Source organism: Myotis daubentonii, chromosome 6, assembly GCF_963259705.1.
Source record: "Myotis daubentonii chromosome 6, mMyoDau2.1, whole genome shotgun sequence".
In the NCBI taxonomy this organism is placed as follows: Eukaryota; Metazoa; Chordata; class Mammalia; order Chiroptera; family Vespertilionidae; genus Myotis; species Myotis daubentonii.
Window position 1 is genome coordinate 31,903,237 of NC_081845.1, and position 23,772 is coordinate 31,927,008.

General features: G+C 36.8%; 1 protein-coding gene across 1 annotated transcript in view; it reads left to right on the forward strand.

The window, feature by feature from the left end:
- Positions 1-23,772, forward strand: part of ADGB (androglobin) — a 142,374-nt gene that overhangs the window by 86,295 nt on the left and 32,307 nt on the right. Inside the window, exons 21-29 of the mRNA XM_059700617.1 lie at positions 1,148-1,283; positions 1,975-2,100; positions 3,684-3,777; positions 7,534-7,668; positions 8,204-8,357; positions 11,710-11,897; positions 13,924-14,108; positions 15,480-15,679; positions 17,960-18,071. Coding sequence (XP_059556600.1) covers positions 1,148-1,283; positions 1,975-2,100; positions 3,684-3,777; positions 7,534-7,668; positions 8,204-8,357; positions 11,710-11,897; positions 13,924-14,108; positions 15,480-15,679; positions 17,960-18,071 — 1,330 coding nt within the window. The remainder of the gene's footprint in view (positions 1-1,147; positions 1,284-1,974; positions 2,101-3,683; positions 3,778-7,533; positions 7,669-8,203; positions 8,358-11,709; positions 11,898-13,923; positions 14,109-15,479; positions 15,680-17,959; positions 18,072-23,772) is intronic.

The following is a 23,772-nucleotide window of genomic DNA, read 5'->3' on the forward strand; positions in this document are numbered from 1 at the left end:
TTGTCTAAAATCATTCCATCAGTCGTCTTTAGCAAGATAAAAAATGAGCCAGCACCAACACTTTCTGATTGAGGGTCAGTGGCTTCAGAAAACCCCAGGGACAAAACTAGAATATTCTTTAGGCAATGATGCATCTTCAAAGCCTTTGATAACATGAAGGACACATTATATAGGAAAAACAGATGTTAAGTATTTTCTTTTTTAACATGTAAATAATTTTATAAGTAGTAGAAAAAAAAACATGCTGGGGTTTGTTTGTTTGTTTAATCCTCACCCCAGGACATTTTCCCATTGATTTTTAGAGAGAGTGGAAGGGAGAGGGAGAGACAGAGAGAAACTCGGATGTGGGAGAGATACATCTATTGGTTGCTGCCCACATGCCCGCTACCAGGGCCAGGAGCCTGCAACTGAGGTACTTGCCCTTGGCCAGAATCGAACCTGGACCCTTCAGTCCACAGGCCAATGCTCTTTCCACTGAGCCAAAATGGCTGGGGCGAAAAACATGTTTGTAACAAAACTAGAGGAAGGTTAAAATATCAGTTATGGAAATCAAAGAACGATGTTAAGTATTATCAAAAAATAATTTGTAAAAGTATGAGTTTGAATAAGTTTTTGGAATATGTAACCAATTTATGTAGCTTCTTTTATTTTTCATGTGTGTTTAAGTGTGATAAATGATGAAAAACTGTGTCTAAATCTAAAAGAGCTTTTTCAATAAAAAGTAAATACTCATAGATAATAAGAAAGCGATAAAAACTTTCCTGTAGCACATGAAATAATAGTTTCTTACAATAGATGGCATCTTAGAATCTATGAAATACTGTATTTAACTTGCTTAAGTTCAAGGACCATAATATTTTTTATCTTATGCTGAATCATTTCAACCAGTTTAATGTTATATTTTGATTGAGTATGTATTATAAAAATTATTATAGTGATAACATTTTATTAGATTAGAAAGTCATATGATTATTTTGGTTTCTTCCTTGGGTGAGTGAGACTTTGAAGAGTCTTTTTATAGATTGTGCATATATCTGAGAAATATATTTTTAAAACTTTTAGAGTATCTGAAGTTTTTTAGACCTCTCTGACCAGGTAATAGTATTTTCTTGGTTTAAAAAAATACACTAACCTATTTCTGTTTTAGTGTTTTCATACTTCCTTATGGCGTTTAATGAAAAAAGCTCAAGTAACGAAACCTCCTTCATACTTTAAATTTGCATTTCGTGCTATGGTTTTGGACTTGGATGCACTCGATTCCTTCTTGGAAGAGCCTTCTGCAGGTACTGATTAATTTTAGATAATTATTAGACAAAAACAATTCCCAGGCTCACATAGGAGAGATAATTTTGAGAGAAGTGTGCTCTGGGATGCTCACAGGGTTCCAAGGTTCTGGTGTGTCCCCTACCACACATATATCCAAAATCTCCTTGTTTCATTTGTTCCTGACCTTAAAAGGTATGAGATTCCCTAATATACAGGGTGCCCCCCCCCAAAATATATACATACTTTAAAAGCTGATAGCTCAGTTTTGAAAATGAACTGTATTGTAATGTACACTGCCTTTATTATTATTCAAAGTGTGTTATACATTTTTGGCACACCCTATATACAATATGATTTGAGGGATTCTGGAAGTTTTTCTGATCCAAGTAATACTCCTTTCCTGCCTCTCCCAATACTACACTGTATTTCCACCCTTTTAACATTTTCTTTTAATTTTGAGAGAAGCCTCTTGCTACTTTCACAGAAGACTTATTAGTAGTTCACTAAGGTGTCAGTATTTAGTGTTACCTTCTCCAGAACAGTTATTTTCTAAACAAGGATCATGTACAGAGGACAATGTTAAATAAAATAATAAATCTATGGTTGTGGCGCCTTATATGTCAGAGGGCTTTAGTAGTTAAAGACATTGAAAATTGGGGAAGAGATTAAATATAACTTTCAGTACACAGTTTATTTTTCTCTATCCAGCAGAATTCACTGAAGTGAAATATTTCATGCCAGTAAATGATAAAGAGGCAGTAGCAGCAGCAACTAAAATTCAAGCCGTATGGAGAGGGACTTACGTGAGATTGCTTATGAAAGCTAGGACACCAGGTATAATTTTTCAATCGCTTATAAAATGAACTTGCCTATGTATCAATGAATATTTGTACGTGTATTAATAAAAAATATTTTAGAGTCATGTTACTTTATGAATAGGGTAAATATTTTTATTTCTATAAATATTGAAATTCTTTGAGATCAAGGTACATTGTCAGTACACTCACTCTCTTGCTTCCAGAATTTAGCACAGAGTAAGCACACAACAAATACTTGCTAAAAGAATGAATGAATGAATGAATGAGAGAATGAATGAATGACTCAATGAATAGGTAAATGAAAGAATGAATGAATTGAATGAAGACGCTTCTATGTATGTCCATGGTGACATACATTTAGAAGACATATATTTTAAGTGTATTAGTATATTTATTTTATTAAATCAAATATATTTGTGCATACAAAATAAACAATTGTGTGAAAAGGTTTAACAACCTGTTGCAGTAAAACACTGCAGAGGCAAAAAATTAATACAATTATTTTCATACTGCAATTTTGTTTACATTTACATAGGAAAAGCCTTACCTCTAGTATAATTCTTCGACTTTATTGAAACATTTTGTTGTAAGAAATGTCTCTTACAACATTGAGAATCATCGAAATGTTTGCTTAAGCAGTAAAAACTATACTTGCACAAATGTAGAACAACCTAATTAGATTGCTTAGTTTCATGATAGAAAAATATTAGTTACCTGATTTTTATATTTCTTCTATTAGAAAATAATTATAAATTTGTCAAATAAACTATATGGTAATATATACTCTTTATTGTCCAATTGCTGCAAAATTTACATTTATATGATCATTTTTCCTCTTGATGAAGACAAAATTTGAGCAATTTAAAAGTGTTTTCATAGTATTTGCATGCCTTTCATTCAGCACATACTTATTGAATAATGAGTATTCAGCACTGTTCCAAATTCTGGCCTTATAAGAGTGAGTAAAATTGGCAAGGTTTCTGCTCTGATGAATCTCGTGTTCTACTGGTGGTGGGCAAATAGTAGACAAGTAAATATATTAAGATACTAATTTCAGACACTGGTAAGTACTTTGAAAAAGTCAAGATGAGGTAATTAGAAATATGTTAGTCTTTACATCAAATTCGAAGTGTTTACTATAGATTTGCATTTTTCTTTCTAAATCATTTACTCTTAAGCCATTTGTGGATTATTCTTTAGGTTGGAATCTTATTATCCACTGGTTTTTTTGTTTGTTTGTTTTGTTTTTTAGAAAACTTGGATGGATTATTTTTCTGACATGATACTTTTCAAAACAAATTTTTGGTGCGATAAAAAGATCTGATGTGAGCTCATTAATGAGTATTTTATTAGATAAGAGAATATTTTATGTTTTTTTAAGCTAAAAAGAAAGTGAAAGCATAAAATGGTGAGCAATGCTGTCTGCTAGAGGGATATATCTTTATATTTTATACATGATTTTGCTGCTAATAAAGCCTATGACTTTGATACCACCTGACTCATGAGTTTCAACTTCCTTTGTAGAAAGAAGGCTTTGAACAAAATAATCTTCCAGGAAACTTACAGCATTTATATTGTTATTTTTATTGCTATTTTTAGACACAAAGGAAAATGCCAGTGTTGCAGATATTCTTCAAAAAGTTTGGGTTCCATTGGAAGTTAATATAGATCAGTATGCAGTTTCTCTCTTAAGGTAAAACAATATAATGATATTTCTTTTTTTACTTTAAAATTTTTTAAATTATAGTTGACATACAATATTATACTAATTTCAGATATTCAGCATAGTGATTAGACATTTACATAATTTATGAAATCATCATCCAGATAAGTCTAGTACCCATTTAACACCGTACATAGTTATTATACCATTATTGACTATATTTCCTATGCTGTACTTTACACCCCATGGCAATTTTATAACAACCAATTTGTACTTCTTCATGTTTTCCTCTTTTTCACCCATCCATCCAACCCCATTCTGGCAACCATCAATTTGTTCTCTGTATTTATAGATTTGTTTCTGTGTGTGTGTTTTTTCTCAGGTTTTTTTTTTTTTTTTTTCACATGGACCAGAAATTATACCCAATGCTTTACTTTCATATAAATGAAGTGTTGAAAACATGACCTCCCCTATTAGGGTATAAGATCAGTTCACTGTGGAGGTGTATTTGAAGCACAGGCATAACTTCTTCAGGGGCTTGGCATTTCTCTCCAAATGACCTGCCCACCATAGCCAAGAGCGTTTATTTCCCAGAAACTCAGCAAATATCCAACATAGAGGACATGCTCTTTCAAAAGTTTGAATTCCACACCCATGTCTATTGGACCAAAGAAACTGACAAGCCTGACATTTAAATGCCAGGAGCATCCAAAGCTACCTCCTCATTTTAGCAGGCATTAATTGCACAGTCAAGAGCACATCTTTTGGTATAAGACCTAATGCCAACTTCAGCTCTGTTAGTTATCAGATGTATGACCTGGGGTAAATTCCTTATTCCCTCTGAACTTATAATTATTTTTCATCCGTGATATTAGGGATAATATCTAGCTTATTTTACCACTTCATTATATAGTTGTAAAGATAAAGTAACATAGGAAACATATTTAGCACAATGCTGCACATTGAGCTAATACTATTATAAGTTGTATATGTACACTATTATAAATATTGCTATTATTATTACTACTATATGGGGGACTTGGAGGTTCAGGAGCTGAGCCTTTTATTCTTAGACTAGAGGCCCGGTACACGAAATTCATGCGGGGGGGGGGGGTGGCGGGGGGTCCCTCAGCCCAGCCTGCACCCTCTCCAATCCGGGAATCCTTGGGGGATGTCCTACTGCCTCTCGCAATCCATGACCACTGGCTCCTAACTGCTTGCCTGCTTGCCTGCCTGCCTGATCACCCCTAACCCCTCTGCCTGCCTGCCTGATTGCCCCTAACTGCTCCCCTGCTGGCCTGATTACCCCTAACTGACTCTGCCTCGCCCTGCACCTGGGACCCAGCATTCCTTTTTCTGGTAAGTCGCAGGCACTGGGGACCTGGGTTTTCCTCCCTCTGACCGGCCACAGGCACCCAGGATCCCACTTCACCTGGGCTGGCACAGCCGCAGGGGACCATGGGCAGGTGGCTTCATCTGGGCCACAGCTGCTGGTGCCCAGGGCTGCAGGGTGGGTGGCTTGTTCCTCTCCCAGGCCACAGCTGCAGGTACAGCCATTGGCACCCGAGACTGTGGGGCGGGTGGCTTGTCCCTCTCCCAGGCCACAGCCTGGCTGGTCCCCATTCCTCTCTCATGAGCTCATTTGTGCCTGGCTGGTCCCCATTCCTCTCTCGCTGTGCCGGGCCAGCACAACCAGGGGTTCGTTGAGCCTGGGGTGGGGGCGGCGAAGAATTAAAGAAAAAACGGACAAAGAGAATAAGCTGGATCTAGGTGGATCTCCTGTGCCTGGCTGAGGCCACAGAGAGAGACCCAGATGGCAAGCTGAGCCTTTATTTTATGTCCAGAGGTAAACAAGGTAGTGGTCACTATAGTTACAGTGTTCTTGTGAATTTTACTTGTTTTGGCAGCACTTGCTGCACCTCCCACAGCCCATTATCTACCCAGATAAGATCTAGGGGGCATCATAAAGTCAAGCTTAATTATGTTAAGAGGGCTGTGCCTTCTAAATTGGGACTTGTTTGTGGCTCGGCCATAGATCAGTCCATGGCTTAACACTATAGCCCCTCTCTACATTTCGCAAGCTCATTTGTGCCTCGCTGGTCCCCATTCCTCTCTCCCCAGTGTTGAGTGTCTGAGCCTTTAAAGGCAGCCATGGGCAAACTACGGCCCACGGGCTGGATCCAGCCTGTTTGAAATGAATAAAACTAAAAAAAAAAAAAAAAAAAAAAAAAAAAAAAAAGACTGTACCCTTTTATGTAATGATGTTTACTTTGAATTTATATTAGTTCACACAAACACTCCACCCATGCTTTTGTTCTGGCCCTCCGGTCCAGTTTAAGAACCCATTGTGGCCCTTGAGTCAAAAAGTTTGCCCACCCCTGCTTTAAGGTGTGACTGTGTGAGGGTATAATGACCATTTGCATATTAGCTCTTTATTATATAGGATCATAAGGGGCAGAACTTCCCCAAGTCTAATTTGGGCAAGGCTCAGTTTACCAATATGACTTTCTCTCTTTCTTGGAATGCAAAGTGAAAACAAAATCTTTCAAGCCTGTCAGGGATATCTTTCTAGGTCATTCAAGATATTCCACATGGTTCATCAAGATATTCTAATGAACACGGCTGGCCCCATCTTTATTAGAATTCCCCGAGGTATATGAAAAAGGGAAGAATCTGTGACAGGAACAGTGATTATTAGGCCAGCCCCAGGTGATAGGCGATGGTGTTCTACATTGTCAGACTCCCGCATTATAGTTTGTCATTAGGATGATTAGGTTATTTATCATCCAAACTGGGACACTTTTACAGACAGAGGGGACACTGTTTATAATTATGCTAGGACTATGAGCATAACCCAGGCTGCCTCAAGTAAACCAGGATATATGGCCAGTCCTTATTCTTGTGACTCCTTTAAAAAGCTTAAAACCCTTCCAAGTATAAACCTATCAATTTTCTCTCACCACCAAAGATGTGATCACATGGACATATAAATACAACCCCCCATGGGAATCTCCATGGCTTTATAATTAAACAACCTAGAAGCCAAGAACACTGAGAGCTCTGTCCAGACCTCCAGTAGGGAACCATTTTCTGGTATCGGCTTCTATCCCAGCCAATACCAAAGAGATCATATGCAAAATCCTAGATTCCTGGTGCTAGATCCAGTTGCTGACAGAGTGGGAAGAATAGGACCCATAGAATCCCTCACTTCACTTTCATTATGTTCTGGAATATGTCACAGACACTTCAGCCCATAATTTACCAGTTGCACTCACCACTCACTCATGCAATAGAAATCATGTGAAAGGAAAAGCTCTGCACTCTTCCCTTGTTCAAGGTCTTAGTTTTTTAATCTTTATTTTTTCCAAATCCATTCCACACTTTTAACTCCATTCTGGTATCGATTTCTCTATGTCAACTCCAGAATTTTCATGGCTGCCACCAATTTTTGTTGCTACTGTGCCTAATTCTAGTTTTCCTACCCATACAGCTTAAACTTTGGTACTGATTTTCCACCTATAAACACAATTACTCCCTAGATCATGAATTAGGTTCTTTCTTGACAAAGAACTTCAGATTACTTTGGGCACCTTTGAGTGACATCTTTCATGGTTGACCTGGAGTGGTCTGCCCTACCTTGATGCCATGACTGATGAGCACCACAACTCCCTTTGATCAATAACTGTCATACTTTATGCTAATTTTCACCAATTTCTATTTTGTAAATAGAATTTATTTTTAAGGTTGCTTTTGCCATTGGTACTTAAATTGTTTTTATATTTCTAGACTAATGTTTAAAAACAAGTGCAAGTCTATTGAATCTTATCCATGCTATCAAGATGAAGAAACTAAGATTGCTTTTGCTGACTATACTGTAACTTATACAGACCAGCCACCAAATAGTTGGTTTATAGTATTCAGGTGAGGTTCTCATATATTGGTAAGTGATGTCTCCCTTAAATGGCATCTATATTCACATGAATACAGTTTTATTCATGACTGTAGTAAATGTATTAACTTGTAGGTTGCTTTCACAGCTTAGTTAAAATTTCTTCTACATCTGCTATGGATAAATGAGATAGTACAGAAGTGTTTATTCATGTTTCCTTAAACAAAATATGAAAAAATGTGAAGTTAGTTATTAGAGCATTTTATGAGTATGGTAACCATAATATAATAAATTGATGTGCTTTTAGTATAGAAAGAAATAATTTAATTTCTAAGCAATGGCCTATTAGGTAAAAGTCATAAATTACTTACAAAATTGGATTTCTGAAAAGGTTTGCATTGGCATGATAAAATAATATGTTAATCATCATTTTAAAGGAAAGAAATACGTGCACCTTATAGTTATTCAGAACTTTAAACTTATGTGTTTATTTCTTAGTATCAAACCTAATTTCAAACTTTCTTTACAATTCGTATCAAGGGAAAATTCATGCTTTTGTAATTACAGAGAAATATTTTTGTTTCATCAAGATATGATTTTGTTTCCCAAAGTATATACTACAATTCCAGTCTGTATGCTCCACGTTGTTAATAATGACACAATGGAACAAGTGCCAAAGCTATTCCAAAAAGTGGTGCCTTATCTTTATACCAAGAATAAGGTAGGTATAAAATTTATTCTCCCTGTTCGATAGAATGGCATTGAGAAGCTTGCACTTTGTAGAGGTTTCCGGAGGAGGTAGAGTGGAGATGACTTCAATCTACGTAACAGAGGAATAAGATGATGGTCTTGTTCCATAGAAGTCCTATTATTTGACAACAGGATGTACTTAATGTGAGTGCTAGGACATTCACCTCTAAATCCTCTTCTTTCTTCTCTCCAAATTAAATAAGGAAAGAAAAGCAATAGACATTCTCATTATTGAAATCATAAAATCATACAAACCCTTAAAATGAAAATGGAGCTAAAGAGCTCATTTAGTCCTATCCCTAAATCAAATCAGCTGGTTGTCTCAGTTCCCCACTAGGTCTTTATTCTATTTCTAAATATTTCAGATGACTGTGATTACACAGCCACTCAGCGCCTGCCACCCTGTATTTTCTAGGGCTGCAGTTCCTTCCCAGGAGAGGAGCACTTGGCACATTCCTCCTGCTGTGTGAACGACCTGTCATTCACTGAAATCACATGCCTCTCTATTTATTTGAATCTCATATTTGTGTTTTTGTTCATTTCCTCTGGGGGGGAATCATGACAAAAAATAGTGTATACATGCACTGGTAACCAGGAAATCTACTTTAGCTGTGATCTTTCATTGTTTAGCTGTATGACTATGAACTTCACTTTTCTCTCTGAGCTGTGGTTGTAACTGACTTCTGAGATTTACATCAGTCTATGATTCTATGCATTATTTTGTAGAAATTAAGACATACCTATCTAATGAGTACTGATTTATAGAAAAAATAAAGAAGTTTAATGATTCCATAAAAAAACCAAATAGCTCTTCTGAGTTGTTTTATGGATCTTTAAAAATAAGACCTAGATTTTCCTTTTGAATAGAAACATTTATCTAATTCGTGATTATTGGAAATAAATAATCACAAAGACTCATATGGAAAAGATGATTTCATTCAAGGGGCAACTCTATCAAGGTCATAAATGTCATCAAACTCTAGAAATGAGCTCTTTGTTTTACTGGGAAAGTAAACTTATATTAGTCACTGACACTTACTTACAGTTGCTAATTTTGGTAGGGACCATTTGAGTTGAACCAAAAACGAATCTGATACTTATTTACAGGTAGCATACTTTGTTGTTTGGATTTGTTTTGTTTTGTGTTTATTAACTCCAGTGAAGATCTCTCTTCTGTGACTAATCATGAATTTGGGGACGTGATGGGGGAGCTCTAAATGATGCATTTTCAGTCAATATGCAGAAGACCATTTTTTTCCCATCTATAATAATAAAAGCATAATATGCTAATTAGACTTTCCTGAAACCGGGGCTGCGAGGGCAGAGCCCCTTGCACAAATTTCATGCACCAGGCCTCTAGTTTAACTATAATTTTTAATTGCAAATTCAGGATTGCAACAAAGGTAGCTACCCCTTCTCTATCCTCTCATTTTAGCTAATTTGTGGGGAGGGGGATGAGAGAACGGGGAGGAGGATGTCTAATAGCAGCTTCACTGGTCCCTTTTGTGGCATGGTTTTCCTTTCTTAATGATTCCTGATCTTTGAATATTTCTCCAAATTATCTCTGTTCCTTCCATATTGTGGTTTTCAGACCTGAATGCAGCCTCTAAGGAAAATCTTGACCCACCTAAATGTAAAGAGGATCGTTATTCCATTGTTTTGTAGCTCATGATTGCATTAGCGTTTGTCACTTGCAAGATATTTTAACATTTGGTCAACATTTTTTAATGTATGTCCACATAACTAGTGTCCCTCAAGATATTCATTTGTTTTATGTAAAACAAAACAAAACAGTATTCTAGATTTAAAAAAATAAAACAGGGATAAACATTTGGGATTGTTTGTTTTATTTTTTCATAATATTTCAAAAACTGTGATTCAAAATACTCATTTATGAAGCTTTTCATTGTGCACTAGTCTATTATGTTTCTCATTTTACTCGAGTCTTAAAATCATTTAGAATAAGCCAGGTCTTCTCTTATAATGCTATCACTGGTTTAGCTTTAGATTTTCACTTACCAATATCTATCCTATTATTTCATAACTCTTCTTTTACCTATCAAAGTTATTCTCTGAGTCTACCAGTGGTTCTCAACTTTCCTAATGCCGCGACCCTTGAATACAGTTCCTCAGGTTGTGGTAACCCCTAACCATAAAATTATCTTCATTGCTACTTCATAACTGTAATTTTGCTACTGTTATAAATCGTAATGTTAATATCTGATATGCAGGATGTATTTTCAGGGGTCGCGACCCACAGGTTGAGAACCGCTGGGACCAGCAAATAATAAGAATCATTTTACTTTGTTTTGCTTCTTTAACACATTAGTACACAAGTTCAAATAATAATGAAAATAGCAGTAAATCTTTGCATTACAATTTGCAGATAAAAATACTTTCATATAGCGGATTTATTTTCCTTTTCTCCTTGCTCTAAACGTATCAAAAGGTCTTTATTGGTGTTGCAATTCTCATCTCATTATGAGTATTTGAATTCTAGTTAATATTCCTGGACATTTATTGCAATGTTATGCATTTATTCTATCTTGTGCATTCCTGATTTTTGTTTCTGGAAATCTAAACACATCAGAGAGCTTCCTCTCATCTGATAGCAACTGAAATACAAACCTATCTTTTCTTATTAGAAGTATCTGGAGTTATAAACTCAAAATTACTTGGAGCTCTTGTGTCTCATTATGCTATTGTGCTTCTTTGTGCCTCATTTTCATCTCTTACTTCATTGACTCCTTGGCCAGATATCCAGTTATGTTAAACCCAACTATTACCCACTAGTATGTCATCCCTTTCTCGGGCTCCTTAGCTGCTGCTTTTCTCCAGCCTAAAGAGCTCGTCTCCAGACTCACATTTCGGTTTCATGGAACCAGATCTGCTGTAAATTTGATAGCTTTACCTCCCAAAGGAACTACATTTCTATAATCTCTTCTGCTTTTCTCATCTTGTACTTAGATGATTCTGAGAAGGAAGTAGGAAGCTACTGGGGTACTCCAGGATGATGCAATGATGAAAAGCTGCCTTAGGAACCAATAAAACAATTTATTACTACCATTGATCACTTTATCTTATAGGTAGGGAATCACACAAATCAGTGTTAAGTTATTCATTTTCTCTGAAAACATGTCAGATGGCTCTTTCTAGGAGGGATTTCAAGAAATAACGCTACTAATTTGATGTTTGTCAAAGATCTTGGGATCTTTATGAATATCAAGATGATAAAGTATTTCAGTACTGAAAAGCCACATATTATACATTGAAGAAACTAGTGACAATGTGACTTCATTCTGCGTAATTCTTTTTTCTTATAGAAAGGATACACATTCGTGGCTGAAGCATACACTGGTGACTCATATGTATCAGCCTCACGATGGAAACTGCGTCTCATTGGTTCTTACAACCCACTCCCAAGCCTCTCTCGAGATTTTCCATGCAGTACCTTTGCCATAAAAGAAATCAGAGACTACTATATACCCAATGATAAGAAAATTGTATTCAGGTATGAATATAATTCAGTACATGATAGAAGGGGAAATACAGTCTTTTAAAATATTACTTTTATTACATTTTTACATATTAGTATTATTAAAAATAATAAATTTGGTAGCAAAATTCTGAGTCATTTGGAATTTCAATTTATATGCTCACTCAGAAACAATTAAATTAGAGAGTAATTTGATTATATAAATGGTATACAGGATATCAAGCCTATGTGGTTGCATATAATGGTAATGATACCAGTTTAGTATCATTTGACTTTTATTAAGCATTCTTCATAACACCCTTTCCTCTTAGTACTTCCTTTTTGTGCTACTGCTTCTTTGACTAGTGGGTTTCTCCTGATCTGCCAACTAACCTTCTTTTCACGTGTATCTATATATTTTCCATGAAAAGCCTCATTATGGACTCCACTCTCTTCCTCTAATCAGTCCTTTTGATTCCTAGTCAGACTTGCCTTTAATCTCCAAGCCCTTCTCTCTATTCCCAATGTCCCTCCACTACTTCAGAGCCTCATTACATTTTGTCTTAGAAATGCTGTTTTCTGGAATTTATAACTCCATTGTATTCCCCCTGTTTTACTCTCTTTCTCTTCCTACTCTCTATCAGAAAGTAGAGTGGTTTCCTTTCTAACACATTTAAAAATGTGATTTCCTTTTTTAAAACCTTTGACATTGACTAAAGAATAAAATCCAAACCGCCTGGTATGATATTTAGCACTCTTGCGCAGCCTCCAAACACATGGTGCACTCTCTTGAAAGAAGTAAGCACCATCTCCGGATATTTATGACATAGGAGTTTGCTTTGCCCATGCCTTTCCTGTTGTCTTGAAATAGCTTGGATTCATTTTTGTTATTTTTAAAGATCAATCACTTTTAATGATGATTTTCAACAGCGACTTCTCTGTGCTGAAATTTCCAAATACAATTTGTTGGTACTGGTCATTTCCCTCTTCTTTCTGAAAATATGATACAAAAGTTGTCATGCTCATAGGGGAAGAGTTTTAGAGAAGGTTGATTCAAACTTACCAAATCCTCCTGAAAGGTCAACAAACATGAGAACCAGAAGTTTCTAAAGGGTGGTGACAAGCTGCTTGAAACTGTCAAGAGCAAGTTTCACACCTGGGTTGGGGGCAGAGTGGAGTGCTGTGAGCGATTGGGAGGTGATGAGACAAGGGCGGTGGAGTAGCCAAGTCTCATAGATGGTGAGCTGGGGAGGAGTGAGAGTCCTTGGATGGCAGGGTTGGCTGAAGATTTTTTGTTTTGTTTTGACCTGTTTCTAAGATGGATGAGACTGCACGTGTACAAAAACCAACAACAAGGAGGACTAAGGAGGGGTGTTAAGATAAAGGAGAGAGAAGACACTCAGAAAAGCTAATTTTAAGAGAAATTGAAAGTTGATAAGATTCTGAGCATTTGCAAGGATTCCTCAATAATAGGCGGGGGGGGGGGGGCAAAACAAAATAAAACCAAACAAACAAAAAACCTCTTAAATTGCTTTAAGGGAGGAGTTGGGACGGAGTTTGACTGAATGGTCCAGTTTTCCGCATGAGGTTCCCAACCTGCACAGTAAAGGTTGAGAGTGCAGGCGGTGGATACCACTTTTGATTTCTCTGTATTTTGAGAATCACAGAAAGCATTGTTAACAGTAAAGCTCTGAGGCCTACTGCTCTGGCCAGCTGTGGTCCTTGCCTAGCTGGAGAGAAGGAAGATGTATTGGACAAGTTTGGTACTAGTTTGCAGATCAGTCAAGTTTTATAAGTGAATGCTTATCACATCCAAACAAAAAGTTACATTTTCTGTTTAAGATTTAATAATAACAATAAAGGTCCTATATTTATTTAATTGTACCAGACCTTATTGGGAATTTTGCCCAAGTGTACAATAGCTATAATATTTCCAGGATTTTAGTTGACTTTGCAAAGTGGTTTTTCTTTTAGATGATCACATCAGCAAATTATAGTTTCCTTACTGATTTGAGGAAAAGACCAATACAGTTGCTTAAAAATTGAGTGTCTTTCTTTATAGGTATTCAGTGAAAGCTGTATTACCACACCTTGCTACAATCCATGTACGTGTGTCCAAGCCAGATGCCTTCATCAAGCTACAGATTCTAGAGAGTGAAGAAATTGTCATTAGCGCCACCGGGAAAGGCCAAGCTATAATCCCAGTATTTAGCTTCTTGGGGAATGAAAAAGTTCTGAGCTCCCAGTGTAAGCTTGGTTTTTAAAAAGTTTTTACTTATTTATGTATATTTTTATTTTATTAAAAAAATTTTAAGGTTGATATTATTGCAGTTGTACCCCTTTTTGTCATTGTAGCCCATGGACATGCCTTCCCAATAGGAATAAAAATTTGGAGGAGCAGAGAACTGAAAAGACTCCACACTGTGATGACACTAATAGCACACAAATGTAGTGCTTTAGATACAGGGAAGTGTCTAAAGCTCTACATACTATAAAACATGCATTATACCATATTAGTGAGGCCGAGCTTGGGTAAAATTGCAAGTTAAGCAGATTCTTGTGCATTTTTTTAATATGTCTCCTTCTCTCCCATCATTGGTCCTTCATCCCTGAATACCCCTTGAGTCATTTTCAGTACTCAATTCACCTCTGTAATTTTTCATCCAAATCCACCTGTACAACGTTAAGCATCTCCATGAGACTCATAAAGTAATTTGCTTGCCAAACACAGTTAGGTGTTTGTATAAATGAAGTTTAGAATTCAGCTAAAAACTCCGGTGGAGCCCTAGGCATAATTCTGAGCTCCTTTGCTTCTCAGGTACCTCCTTTGGTGCCCTGTCTCACAAACTCCAATCTCTGCTTCCTGAACATAACAGCACTGATGCTCCCTGTCCGGACTCTCCCTCCCTGTGCAGTTCAGAAGGTTCTCACAGGCAGAAATCTGGGGAAGTGGAGCCATCATCTTGTATGTTTCCCTTCTCTGAAGGACCAATCCTGGACTGTCTATTGCCCAGTGACTGCAAGCAGTTGATTTATATATTTTGTCCAATTTTATCATTTTTATAGTATGAGGATAATCCAATGCCCATTATTATGTCCTGGCTGAAATTGGAATACCTCTATGTTCTTCACTTATGCTCCCTTGATACACATTTAATGAATTAATAAATGATATTCCGCACATTTTTATTTTTATCCCTCCCAGTGTACTCATTGTTAATTACAAAATAATGAATGTAGAAATTAAAATTAAAGCTTTTAAAAGGTGTGATAACATATACACACTTACTATAAAACACTGAAGCTGTCATATTGTGTGGTATTGGTGTCACTGGAGTGGCACAGAATGAACGAGTAGTCGTTGAACTGCTGTGTATTCTTTCAGCAGTCAGTGGTTGCTCAGAAGATGCATTGCTCTATGCAAGTCAGATACTGTTATAGTAAGTTTCTGTAAGACCAGAATATTTCCAAGAAGCCAGTTGGTTTTTATCTCATTAAAACAAAACAAATTGACTTTCCTTTTGAATGTCTTATAAAGGGAAATAACTAAATAATACAGTCAGTAATAACTGTGCATTTCACATATTTTAACTTAAGCATAATATTTTTTCTATCCAGCTAGCAAGCAAATTCTTTTACTTCATACTCCATCCAAGAAAGATCAAGAACTGTATGCTAAGAAGAAAATTGCCCAGGGAAGCCAGAGATCTAATAAAGGTAGACCTGGAAGTGCACTAGCGGACAGTGGTCAGGTTATTTTGGAAGAGGAAACTGGCAATATGCCCACCCTAGATGAAAATGCTGGCATATCACAGCAGGTATATTTACATTTAAATGAAGTATTCAATTGTACTGCTCCTAAAAATCTCACATAAATTCTCTTCCTAAAAATTGTCAATATATAATGTCGTGTTTATGCACTGTCATGGGTGCATAATCAGAATTGAATTGGACATTATTGAAGGATTTCTCTATGCCAAAAATTTTAAATATGTGGCAAATTCAATGTGTAAGTATAATTATCTTACGTTACATATGTGGTTATCTTAAGTTATAAAAGGCCTCATAACTTTTAAAAGGGTCACATATTAATAAAAACTGAGTTGTATATCTTGTTAAATGATGTAAAACAATGCATATAATTTAAAGCAATGGGAAAAAAAAACATGGCCTATCCATTGAAAACTAAAAAAAGAAATGGATTCTAATATGACAGTAATACAATAAATACAACTGGATTATTAATAAGTTGAAAAGATAAATGTTTAAAGTTAGATAAAATCAGGATCCACAGAAAGTTTAAAGCTGAAACAAGAGAGAGCTGTGATGATATTTTAATATCTCAATACACAATTAATGACATATTATAATAAACTAGAGGCCCAGTGCATGAATTCATGCACCAGTGGGGTCCCTCAGCCTGGCCTGTGGGATCAGGCCGAAACCAGCTCTCCAACATCCCCCAAGGGGTCCCAGATTGCAAGAGGGTGCAGGCCAGGCCGAGGGACCCCACCTGTGCAAGATTGGGGCTGGAGAGGGACATGGTGGTTGGCCAGCCAGGGAAGGACTGTAGGAAGGCTCCAGGGTGTGTCCATCCAGTCTTGTTCATTCCCGATCAGCTGGACCCCGGCAGCAAGCTAACCTACCAGTCGGAGCATCTGCCCCCTGGTGGTCAGTGCATGTCATAGTGAACAGTGGAGCGGCCTTAGCATATCATTAGCATATCATGCTTTGATTGGTTGAACAGCCGACCGGATGACCAGATACTTAGCATTTTAGGCTTTTATTATATAGGATAAAAAGCAAAAATGGTTAGAACTACAGAGAAAAATTAATGTTAACAATTATTAGTTAAGATTTTAACACAAATCTCTCAGCAACTGATAGATTAATCTGAAAAGCAAAACACTTATTATCACTAGGATTTGAAAAATGTAGATATGTGTAAGCTTAACCCTTTAGACATCTATATGAACATCTCCCCTCATAAACAAGAAAAATACTTTTTTCATAGCACAGAAAGACTCAATAAAAAATCAAACTCTATTACATAGATCAGAAATAAATGCAGTAATATAGAAATTAATAAACAGCCTAAAATTCCATAAATGTAGAAACAAAATAAAATATACTAAATAATTTTTAGTGAAAACAGCAAAAAGAAGTTATGAAATACAAGGAACTCAAAACAATAAAAAGCTTCATATCAAAATTTGTAAGTCATATCTAGAGTTGCATTTAGTGAAATGTTGACTTTTAAACTAATTCACTAGAAAGCATGAAAGGTTGAAAAATGAGCTAAGCTATAGAAACAAAAAGTTAGAAAAAGAGCCAAAGATTAACTCAAAGAAAAAAACTTTAATAACATTGAGAACAAAGTTTTAAAAGATTAACAAACCCTAATTTTTAAAAGAATAATACAGTATTCATGCTACTTATAAAACCAATTAAGAAAGAAAATATAAATAAATCAAATATAGGAAAAAAATAGGCTGGAGGTACAACTCCAAACAACTTTTAAAAAAAAGTATTATATACAACTTTAACAAATTTTATATGTAAAAAAACATGATAAATTTCAGGGGGAAATGGAGGAATGGTGAAGCTGCTTCACTGGGAAATAGAAAATAATAGAAGAAGAAGAATAATTAATAAAACTGAATTGATCATCAAAGTCTTATCTTTCCAAAAAGCCTAGGCCCAGCTGGCTTTATAGGTTAGCGCTAACAGACTTTTAAGTAAATTGTTCTGGAAAACTGAAAACAATACAAACTTTCCAATCTTTCCTCTGAGATTAATGTAATCTTAATTAAAAACTGATAAATATAACAAAAGTAAAATGAATACAATTTATTTATAACATGGATAAAAAATTATAAATACTAGAATATATCATGGCAGGTATTGGTGGGGATGTGAGGATAAACTTTTATAGACTGTGGTCTTATAGATTTGGGGGAACATCTGATAGTATTTAATTAAATTATGATTGCATGACTCAGAAAAAATAGGCACTTATTATATGCCTAAAATAATACGTTCTTAGGCACATGTGTTTATTCTCATTGATTTTGCTTAAACATTTCATTTTATTTCAGACTTACAAGTATATTATACAGTGTTTGGTATTATATAACAGTTGGCCTCTCACTGAAAATCAACAGATGTTTGTTCAAGCACTAAAAGAGTTGGATAAAAGTGATATCAAAGGTATGTCAGCCTAATTATTATTTATGCATTTAGTATTTCATATAAATATTTAATAGTAATTTTATCATGTAATTATTAAAACATTAGCAACTCAAAATGGATTGAACACTTGATCATTAGACCAGAAACCATAAAACCCCTGGAAGAAAACATAGGGAGTAAGCCCCTTATCATTGGTCTTGGCAATCATTTTTTGGACTTGATACCAAAAGCAAAAATAAACAGGTGAGACCACATCAAACTAAAAAGTTTTTCCACAACAAAGGAAACCACCAAAAAGAATTAAAAAAGCAACTCATGGAATGGGAGAAAATATTTGTGAATTATATACCTGAGAAAGAGTTAGTGATCCGAATATATAAAGAATTTATAAAACTCAATGGGAAAAAATCTGATTGAAAATGGGTAGAAAAATTGAATAGACATATTTCCAAAGAAGACATACAAATGGCCAACAGGTACATGAAAAGGTGCTCGACATCACTAGTCACCAGGGAAATTCATATCAAAACCACAATGAAACACACCTCCCACCTGTTAGAGTGTCTGTCATCAAAAAGACAAGAAATTACAAGCGTTGGCAAGGATGTGGAGAAAATGGAGAAAGTATATTGATGTAGCCACTATGGGAAACAATATGGAGTCGCCTCAAAAAATTAAAAAGAGACCTACCATATAATCCAGCAATTCCACTTCTAGGTATAAATTAGAAAGAAATAAAATCACTATCTCAAAGAGATCACTGCACCCTCATGTTCATTGCAGCATTATTTACAATAGCCAAGATATGGAAACAAGATAGGTGTCCATCAGTGGATGAATGAATAAAGAAATTGTGGCATATATACACAATGGAACATTATTCAGTCATAAAAAGAAGGAAAACCTGCTGTTTGCAGCAATAAGAGTGTACCTTAAGGGCATTATGCTAAGTGAAATAAGTCAGACGGGGTAAGACGAAAGCTGTATGGTCTATATGTGGAATCTTTAGAAAACAGAGATGATAGAAACAGAACTGATTAGTGGTTGCCAGAGAAGGAGCAAAAGGGTGGAGAAAATGGGTGAAAGTGGTCAGAAGGTATATTAGTCCAGGGGATGTAATGTATAGCATGATGATTATAGTTAACAGCACTGTAGTATATATTTTAAAGTTTCTATGAGAGTAGATCTTAAAAGTCCGCATCACAAGAAACAATTTGTAAACTATGTGAGGTGATAGATGTAAACCAAACTTGATGTGGAAATTGTTTCACTGTATATACATATCATTATGTTATACATCTTGAACTAATACAATGTTATATTTCTATTACATCTCAGTAAAACTTGACAAAAAAGCATTGAAAACTTATGTCCATACACAAACCTTTACATCGATGTTTATAACGTCCTTATTCATAGCGGCTTCACGTACATTGACACAATTAATCCTCACAATAAACGCATGAGGTAGGTGCTATAAGTAATATTTTACAGATGAGAAAACTGAGGCACAGACTGTTTAGTAACTGTTTAGTAACAGCTAGTTACTGCCATAGCTATGATTTTGAATGGGAATTAACTGTTCAGTGAAAGCTTTTGAACAGGGAAAAAATAATTTACAGTAGTACCAGTTTCAGATCTTCATTGTGTCCTCAACAAATGCCTTTATTGGGGGAACTGCCTATATTTTTGTAGTGAACATAAAAGTTTGTATAAATTATTTTATTATATTTTCCTTAGGATCTTTTAAGCTTCTCAACTACAAGTTATTCAGCAAGATGGATTTCCAGTAAACAAACCACTCTAACAAACTGCCATATTTAATACATTTAGGTATATTGATGAATAAATGTTAAAAATTCTAGAGGAAAACCAAAGGAAAATATTGATAACTGAAATGGACACAGTGGTTTAATTCATAAAATAGAATGGTGCAAAAACATAGAATTAGATAATGGTACAAAATTATAATATGAATTAACTTTTTAAAGGAAGGCAATATTAAATAAAGAAATGCAGCATAGCAACTAAACTGCCCTGTGTTGGCTACCTGAGCCTGGGTTACTGGTCAACTGTAAAATTAGAGTGATAATTTCTATCTTTTAAGGTTGTTGTGAAGTTTCAAGATAATATGCATATATTTCCTAGAACCTAGTAGCACTAAAAATGGGTATTATTAGTAGTATATTTTCCAAGTAAAAAATAAGTCTTCAGAATTAATTGTCTTCTTTTCTGACATCACATTTGACAGTTTTATGAGTAAATGAGCAGCTGCTAAAATTAAATTACACCTTGCATTGCATAATACATTTGTTGCTGAAAGCAGCAAGCAAAGAAATTCAGAATTGAATTGTGTTTAAAATGAAACTAGGAAAATTTTCTATTTGAAAGAATATGTGGGTTAATCTTTTTGAAAGTTAAGCATGCAGCTTTTGGATTTAGAATAATATCTCTGATATGTTGATAAATGTGAACGTTTAGGTCAGTAATTTGTTTAAAACATGTCATCAATATGTCAATTTCTATGAACAATTATATTTACAACTCAGAACCTACAAACTTTAATTTTAAGGTTTGATATATTTTAGAAAAATTAAGTTGCTAATTTTTTCTGACTCACTTAGCTTACTTTTTAATTATGAATAATTTATATCAAGAAGAAATTGGTCAGGCATTATGTTTGTTAATATATTGGTGACCCAATTTAAAATTTTAGGTACATCCTATAAGGACACATATGTAATATGGTAATCAATAAAGAAGTTTTAAAAAAATAAATAAATAAAATTTAGGTACATCCTAAAGTCAATGGAAATCTTGGCCCATTAACTTATTTAAACTCAACAGTTACTTTCTATGAAAAGTGTGGCACATAATTTAATGCTTTTCAAAAATTTACACTTTTATTATGCATGATAAAAAGGCTTGAAATAAAGTGATATACATGCAACCTAGGATATTTGTATCATAAATATGAATTTTAGAAAGCGTGGCCTCTGGTTAACATGAGGCAACAGTGCCACCTTTAGTTACAATTCTATACCTACATTTTGGTAAAAATTGCTTACTGAGACAGCTCTCACTTAAGAAAATCGGAATTGGAGAGTCTTGAGCTGGTAGTACTATACTTAGTAATATTATCTGCTGTGATATGTAATTAGTGGTTTTGCAAAAAACACATATAAACTTTGTTATTCTCAGTTCAGGACTATGAAGAAACAAATCCATTTTTATATGTATATTCTTGTTTCTATTTACCAAAATGATTGTGATTGGTAAATGTATACTTTGTCTTAAACAAGTATGCTAGTTTCGAAATTACATTAATGTTCAAGTCCCAAGTAGTTTTAGCTCCTGGATATCTATATATCTATATCTATATCTATATCTATATCTATATCTATATCTATATCTATATCTCTACCTCTACCTCTACCTCTACCTCTACCTCTACCTCTATCTCTATATCTATATCTATATCTATCTATATCTATCTATATCTATATCTATATCTATATCTATATCTATATCTATATCTACATCTATCTATCTATATCTATATCTATATCTATATCTATATCTATATCTATATCTATATCTATATCTATAAAAGGCTAATATGCAAAGTGTCCCCTCAGGAGTGTGACCGGGAGATCGGGAGTTTGATTGCTCACTATGATGTGCACTGACCATTAGGGGGTGGTGTGGAACATGGCAGGTGACCAGCGGTGGCAGCGGGGCACTGAGGGAGTGATGGAAGGAGGAGGCCGGGAAGCAGGGAGGTGGGAGAAACCGCACGGTGGCTGCACGCAGGTGGCAAGGGAAGGAGGAGGCGGGGGGGGGGGGGGGGGACCATGTGGTGGGGTTGCGCAGGTGGGGAGGTGGTAAGGTGGGGAGGCGGGGAACCTTATAGGCCCTGGTCACTGGCCAGGCCTAGGGAACCTATCCGTGCACGAGTTTCGTGCAACTGGGCCTCTAGTATAAATATAAGCATTGAATTTTAATAATAAAATCAAAATTACATTCCTGTAATAAGTGTTATAATTCACTGAAGACTTCTGTCTGTTGTATCCTGGATATGTGTAAGATAATGTAAGGGGATATCTAAAGGCATAATGCTAAAGGTCCTTTCAAGCTCATTTTATCAACAGATCCTCCTTGGGCAGGTCTTCTCTGCAAGGGGTATATTAGTTTATTTCAGTGGTCATTTCCTCTTCAGCTCTTCTAATTACATGAATACACAATGTGGGGGTGGGGTCACATTTCTCATAGTTTTTGAACCAGTAGGATACTTATTCCTACCTCTTACTGATATATACACTCCCAACACAGGCAGATTCCCTATAAAGCTTTACCTATGAAAGTTAAACTACCTCATCATGAGTACATACTATAAGTTCAGCATTATAGTAGGTGAAACTAGGAATTTAAAATGCAGTATATAATGATATTCTGGCCTTTGGAGAACTTGTAAATCATGGGAGAAAAGGTTACCATGCTGTATGCCATTAAAATGTGAACATTGTTTTAGTCTATATATTAACAACGTAAGGAAAGAAGATGGTACACACCTGCTAGATGGCGGACACTCTAGTAGATGCTCACTTATGTGAACTTGAATATTAGAATACTAGGGGCCCGGTGCACGAAATTCGTGCACTGGGTGTGTGTGGGGGGGAGTGTCCCTCAGCCCAGCCTGCCCCCTCTCACATACTGGGAGCCCTCAGGCGTTGACCCCCATCACCCGCCAATCGCAGGATCGGCCCCTTGCCCAGGCCTGACGCCTATGTCAGAGGCATCAGGCCTGGGCAGGGGACGCTCATTTCCCCCCATCACTGGTTCTGCCCCCAGCCCAGGCCTAATGTCTCTGGCCCAGGCATCAGGCCTGGGCAGGGGACCCCCAGACCCCTCCGATTGCTGGCTCTGCCCCTTGCCCAGGCCTGATGCCTCGGCCAGAGGCATAGACCCCCATCACCCTCCGATCGCCTGATCAGCCCCTTACCCAGGCCTGACGCCTCCGCCAGAGGTGTCAGGCTTGGATAGGGGACTCCCATCTACCCCCGATCACTGGCTCTGACCCCCGCCCAGGCCTGAGGCCTCTGGCCCAGGAATCATGCCCGGGCAGGGGACCCCCATCTCCCTCTGATCGCTTGCTCCACCCCCCGCCCAAGCCTGACACCTCTGACCCAGGCTTCAGGCCTGGGCAAGGGGACCACCATATCCCCCCAATCCCCAGCTCCGTCCCCCACCCAGACCTGATGCCTCTGGCCCAGGCATCAGGCCTGGGCAGGGGACCCCCAGCTCCCCGCGGTTGCAGGCTCCGCCCCTGCCCAGGCCTAACACCTCTGGCCTAGGCATCCGGCCCGGGAAGAGGGGACCCGCAGCTGCAGTGGCCCCGCAATCGTGGGCTCCACTTTAGGCCCAGGCAAGGGACCCCTAGCTCCTGGGACTGCCAGCTTCGACCATGCCCAGCTCCCATCGCTGGCTCCACCCCTACTTCCTCCTATCACTGGCCAGGGCAGCAAAGGCACCTGATTCTCCGATCATGGCTGGGGGGCAGGGCAAAGGCGGCCCCAGGGCCGCCTTTGCCCTGCCCCCCAGCTCTTAGCTCCCCCTGGGTTTCCGATCACTGTCAGTGGCAGGGGGCTTCTTCCTGCTTTCCCTTTCGCCTCCCTGCATTGTGCCTACATATGCAAATTAACCGCCATCTTGTTGGCAG